General features: G+C 38.3%; 1 protein-coding gene across 1 annotated transcript in view; it reads left to right on the top strand.

Annotated features, from left to right (window-relative positions):
• The first annotated feature begins 55 nt into the window (after positions 1-55).
• Positions 56-6501, top strand: part of LOC104627684 (DNA excision repair protein ERCC-6-like 2) — a 58394-nt gene continuing 51948 nt past the window's right edge. Inside the window, exons 1-2 of the mRNA XM_010296015.1 lie at positions 56-74; positions 3493-3917. Of these exons, the coding sequence (XP_010294317.1) occupies positions 56-74; positions 3493-3917 (444 nt within the window). The remainder of the gene's footprint in view (positions 75-3492; positions 3918-6501) is intronic.

The raw sequence follows: 6501 nt of genomic DNA, 5'->3' as shown, positions 1-6501 counted from the left end.
CCCTGGGTGCCTCCGCCCGCGGGCTCTGCTGGGCTTTGCACGGCCAAAAGTTAAAATGTGTGATGATGTCCCAGGTAAGCATCTTCCGTGTGACTTTTCCCGAGCGATGTTCAGGCACTTGTCGCTTACTCGTGTTGGCCCAGGTGGAAACTAAGAGCCGGCGTGGAAGTTGGGAGGTGCTTGGTAATTCACGGTGGGAGCTCGCTGGCGGTGCCCTGTGCGCCCGCCGCTGTGCCATAAGTGCTGCGGGTGTCAATAGAAGTGTGGTGGCCTATATGTTCTACAGATATTCAGTGAGAAAACTCCATTTAAATCGGTTCTGTTCTTCAGAAACACTTAAGTTTGTTTCTTGGGACTAGTGGAAAGTCTTGTGGTTAAGGGAACTCAAAACACCTCTGGAAAGACAACATTTTAGGGTTTTTTAGCATCTCTGTAGTTAGGCTTTGCAACTTAAGAGGAGCAATGCTTTTACTATATTGTATCTTGAATTTTGCTTTTACAGTCATTTATTTGCATTAAAAAACCTTTGCACTCTTAAGTGGTCAAACCTCAATAGTGAGAAAGCATTCATGGTACTTTGTTTTTGGGTTTTTTTTAGAGGAGTAGATGTTGAAATGAGCTAGTGTGTGACAGTAGGCCATTAGCAGCATGATTTAGTACAGTCCGTGTATATATATAAGGGCACATTTTCTTCAACTGTGATAAAAGGGGTAACTGTAGGCAGGCATCTTAAATACCAGCTTGCTTTATTGATGGCAAGTGTACTGTGCCCATGCTAGGAAGCTATACCAGATAATTGCCATAATTTTTAATGATAGTACCCTAACATAAATTATAGTTCTGGCTCAAAACCCAAGAAATTAGTGGATCAGGCTAGTTAAAGTAGCAATTTTTGCTTTGGCTTGTACAGCATTATTTTCTGGGGCTTTGTAGCAATGGTGTACTTAATACTTTGCTGTTCTTCCCCTTTTTTTCTGTTCTGTTCCTCACTAGGTTTGCAGCTTGGTAATGCTGAAGCTGTTGTCCAGTGTGATTTATGCCACTTTGCACCTGGAACCCTAATTCTGACAGGTCATATGTAACCCATTAAACTCAAATAAATGCTTAGTCAAAACAAAAGGCACTGTCATCTTAAATCATAGTTCTAACTTGAGAGTCTTTAAACTCATGTCACATGTCACTTCAGGTATTACTGTAAAAGAAAGTAATTACGGAAGTACTCATTCTTATTTTAAACTTCATTTTGCATATTAACAGTGTGCTGTATTTAACTAGTTTCATTTTTTCAGTCTTGTTTCTTGGTTTTGAGAAGTTGCTCAAAGATTTAGATGCTACTGGGAGAAGTTCACATGCACGTGTTTTTGCACGGATTTGAGCATGTGTGAGAGGCAGTACAAATGCCTTAAACTTTAAGAGATGAGTTATGTATGATTTGTTGAATATACTGTCTGTACTTCGCCCTTTGCCTCAGAATGACACATTTGGTCTTCAGGTCTCGGAGGAGGTCAGTGGGAATGGCTGAAGGTATGGAGTAGCTTATGTACAGGTCACACACAGGGTGTGGGGTTGAATTTATCAAGGATGATGGGGGGTGTTGTGAGAGATCTGCAGAACAATGAGTCTAACGTGTTTTGTGATCTTGTTAGTATAAGAACTAATGGGCTATCAATTTAGGTTGTGAGATCCAAGTTCATTGCACGCAAAAGCTTGTCAGGTACTAGAGAACAGACCTGTGAAATCCATAGTCAGAAGACACTGAATGCAAGAAATCTGCATGTCTTGAAGGCGCAGTGGAGCTACTTGAAAGAGAGAGATCCACTGGGGTCTGCTAAATAGACAAACCACACCTGGATGAGGAAATCTCTGTAGCTAAAATAATACTTTAAGGACAAAGAATTTTAGAAGAGAGATATTCTGTATACTTGTGCCATTTTTTTGTCACCTGAATATCAACTTACGGCCACTGCTGGTTGCATAATAGTGAGCTATGTGGATGTTTTTGTTTTGTTTTAGTGTATATAATTTATTTTTTAAAATTACATATATTTATCACTGATCTAACTGTCATGTTATGGAGAATAATTCTGTGAGCGTACACTTCCAGGACCTCAGGAACTGGGGAGAAGAACTTATCTTCTCAATGATTTTTTTGCACCGACACATAAAAGTGGGGGAAGGTGGCATTTCATGCCTTCAGGACTTCTTCTTTTCTTTTCCTTACCTCTGAAAAGTAACTGGGTTGATGCGCCCAGAAAGATGTATTACCACTGATCATAGTTAGGAAGTACGAATACTTGCTCTGATGCGAGATTTTCTCTCTCTTGCTCTTTCCCGTAAAAAACTTAGATGTCTCTCACTGCTGCTGGTAATGACTTTGTCAGAAGTAGCTGAACTTACACCAACAAATAGATAACAAACAAAGTTCTGAGACTAATCAGATATGTGCCTCGTTTTGTGTTGGGTCGGCTTAGCAGGGGAAGGTTGGAAATTGTTTCCACAAACACAAAAGGCCAATGCTTCCTTACTTCAGATTTGGAAAACTTTGTGTGCAACTGCTATTTACTAGGTATTTCTCTGCTTACTATGAAGGGTGAAGGCCTTGTTTTTTCTGATATAGATATATTTTCTTGGGTTTTTGCTTGTCAGTATGATGTGGATTCTTTGGACTCTGATACACTGCTGTTCTTATCTTTCTCTTTCTCTGTTAGCAGCATACATACCATTCAAAAAATAATCTTTGTGCATGAAAGGTAAATCTGAGATCCGTGAAAATGAAGCAGTTCAGTCACCTCTGTTGTTAATATTTGATATGCTGTATTATGGCTGTAATGAGACCACACAGAGGAACAGATTTTTAACAGTTCCAGACTGGATAGCTATGTAAGCAGTTTACTGAGTAATTAGCTACTTTGATGAACAACATAGGCAAATGAGGTGCTACTAAGTGTTCTTTAAGTCTGTTGTTTCTAAACATTAGGGGTTTTTTACCTGACCTAGACTTGGTTAGGAGGAAGGTAATGTTTTCCTATGCGATTGCATTTGTTAAACAATTTATTAACACTGTACTAGATTCAGGTAGATCAGAAGTGTATCTAATATAGAAGACCTTTTTGACCAGTTCACAAGGTCTGCTAATTGGACACTAAACCTGCAGGCATCAGCATATTGGTGTTTGCCTCCATGAAGTCACCATGGAACAACTTAGTAGATCAGAATATGGCTTTTACATGAGATTTTTCCCTATAGACTTTCAGATATTTATAAAATAGCAGCACTTCAGCAAATTATAATTTAATATCTAGCTCAGGATTTGGTTCTAAACAGTGATCAGTATCCTAATTCTAGTGTTAACCTTCAGTAAAATCTTTTATGTTAAGTTGTATGCATTTTGTCAGATAAGTTTATATCTTATTTCATTCTGTCACACTAATAAAACATACTTTGTACATTTGGCCAGTTTATCACTGTGTGTTTGTTTGGGTTTTTTTATAGGTAATTGGCATATTGGGGAGAAATGCCTTGCCCCTTGTCTTGAAAATGGGAAACTTCATGAAGGAACAATATCTTCTATTGAAAAGGACAAAAATGGAAATTCATTTGCTGTTGTATCGTTCTTGGAGTCTGAAGAAAGGAAAATACTAATAACTGAACTTTGTAGAATTGAAGCCAGTAGAGGACCCTGGAAGAGCTTAATATTTGATGATGGTGATCTGGAAAAGCCTTCTTTTCCTGACCGGAATCGTCTGTCTCCTGCAGTTGCTTTTAAATTATCTGACAATGGCGATTTTATCCCATATACAATTAACAGATATCTGCGTGATTATCAAAGGGAAGGAGCCCAATTTCTGTATGGACACTATGCTAATAAAAGGGGGTGTATTCTTGGAGATGATATGGGTCTTGGAAAGACGGTACAGGTATTATTTTTGATTGTTACATTGAGAGAGTAGATAAAGTTTTTGGCAGTGTGTTTTCTGTGAGATGTAAATCTTTTTTAAAAATAATTTATTTAAGAAAAGACACCTCAGTGGAGCTTAACCTTTCTTTTCTCTTGTGGAGTTGGAGGAGGCAGGATGCAACCGTCCAGGACTGCACTTAGAGCCAGGAGCCATTGCTGTATTTAAGATTCACTTCTGACAGACCACAAAACTGGGATGTGGCCCCTTTTAGTGTAAGCACAGGCAGTTATGGTAGTTAAAATGTTAGTATTTATTTTATGTGGAATATACTTTGAGGATTGCACTTGTGCATCATGAAAGTAACTTGCACTGGAGTATGCTAAAACTACTTACAGCTGTTATCTGACTGTAGCCCTTTAAGTCTCTTTTTCCTTTTTCCCATGGAAACCAATAGCTGTTCCTGTGAACGAGAAGGAGCAGACACATTTACTCCCATCTCTGGAAAAAAGTGCTTAGGAGTTCCATGTTATTTTTATCACTCTTTTAGAAATACAGCTTGGGTTGATGAAAGGAGAGAGTATAGCTGGATTTTTCCATTATGCTTTGAATCAATGTGGTGCAAATGATTTATTTATTTTGCTAAAATTAGGGCTTTTTTTATGTTTGAAAATTCTCTTTCATCTGTCTGTTTTTAAGTGAGCAGCTTGAATCTTATGATGGCTAGTCTTTGTCTCCCTCTCTTTTCTCCCTCCATGTGTCAAATGCAAGCGCATTCCTTCACTGACAAATTCTGCCTGTAGCATCTGGTGCCCTTCTATTTAGGAGAATGTTGACAGACACCCATCAATGCAAAGAAGTATTCTTGTGTGGCAGACTTGACAAGAGGACAGTGTAACCTAAATTGGCAAAACTTCTCTGGATAGAGCATTTAGAGGTCCATCATGGTTTTTTGTAGCTGCTGCTGATCTGTTTATTAAAAGTAAACCATATCCATCTACCTTCTGTGTTACCTAAGCTTGACCATGTTTCTTGTCCATGCCAGTTTAAGAACTTGATAGTAATGGAAGTTTGTTTCTGCTCAGAACTGCAAATACCTGTTTTCATATAGTAAGAAGCATCTACATAAGGTAGCAGTTAACTGGGGGGAGGTGGTGGTGGAAATTGAGTTGTGTTGCTCCCATGTTTTGTATTTTTTGAATCTTGAAACTGGTTCTGTAATGACCTGGTCATGTTATAACAGTGACAGTGTGTTCTTCTATGGAATTCACATCTGATGGTTATTTCTTTTAATCACAATGTCAGATTTGCAGAAGAAGGGTGGAAGTTTCAAAGAATATCTTGTGTATTTTTTATAAAACACAGTAATTATGTTTTTCAAGTTCAACATGGGAAAAGACAGTTCAGTGGAAATGAAGTAAAAGAGGATTTCACTTGTTTAGAAAAGATTAGTATGTATGAAAGAAGATATATTGGTTAAACTTCATTAAGTAACTGATTTAGTCTTACAGAAAATTTGTCTTATGTTTGTCAGTTGGCTGAACCTTACTGTTTCTGAATTATAATTTGATTTATGAGAGAAAGGCTTCTCTAGAAAACTTTTGCATTTTAATATTCTTTGTACTTCTGAACTGATTTTTTCTTAAATGGCCTAACTGTATGGCTTGTTCATTTCAAGCTGAAGTTGAGGTAGAAGTGAGTAAAATAATGTTGTTTCTGAACATGCTTGCAGTAAGTTAAAGTTTCCTATTAAGGCCTTTAGGTTGCTTCTTGCTTCATCTGGAAGAGCCAAAGGTTTCTCAGCAGAGTTGCCCTTTTACAGCCTTTCACTATTGTTACAAATTTGTGATGCATAATTCTTCCAAAAGTGGAGGATCTGGAAGACACATGGAGATGTTATGTTCAGTTGAATTTTATTCTGGGTCTTGAAAGGGTTAAAAAAAAGAAAATTAAAATCAAATGTGCAAACTTGCAGTTCCTCATAGTCTCAGTTTATATGAAATATTATGTATAAAAATGTTTGCTTTTCTTTTCTTCTACACATCTCTTTCCCACCCTGTGGCCCCATATGTGATGGGTTTCCTTTCTCCTGCTCATCTACCTTTACTCTTTTCAGGTATTTTTCATTGCTGCAGTCTGGCTGGTTCTTCTCCCCCACATCTTTAGAGGGAGAAAGCTCTTGAAATTTCCTCTTTTTTTGGAAATGAACAGATGGCAGCTTTACCTCTGCCCTGCTTTGAACAGCTGTGTAGCAGCTGCAAAAGGAGGCAGCTGAAGCTGCCAGCTCAGAGTAAATGGGGCCTGCTGAATTTTCAAAAGAAGGGTACCTCTCTGATGCATCTGTTTCTTGCTGCTGCTTGGATACCAAGTGGGTTTCATGGATTTGAATGTTCTGGCCAGATATCTCTGTATCTTCTTCCTGTTTTGGATTACCATGGGATCAGCTTGGAATAGCCTGTACTGGCATGTTTGTCCCCGGTGTGGTGTATTGCATTAAGTGTCTTCTCATAATCAAAGGGAAATCACCTTAACTGGTTTGAGGCAGATGAGAGAATATAGGCCCAAACACAACAGAAAGAACTGGTTTTGAAGTTAGCAGCAGGAA

The sequence above is a fragment of the Phaethon lepturus genome, unplaced genomic scaffold (assembly GCF_000687285.1).
Source record: "Phaethon lepturus isolate BGI_N335 unplaced genomic scaffold, ASM68728v1 scaffold40741, whole genome shotgun sequence".
Classification (NCBI taxonomy): Eukaryota; Metazoa; Chordata; class Aves; order Phaethontiformes; family Phaethontidae; genus Phaethon; species Phaethon lepturus.
This window is presented reverse-complemented; position numbering and strand designations above follow the sequence as displayed.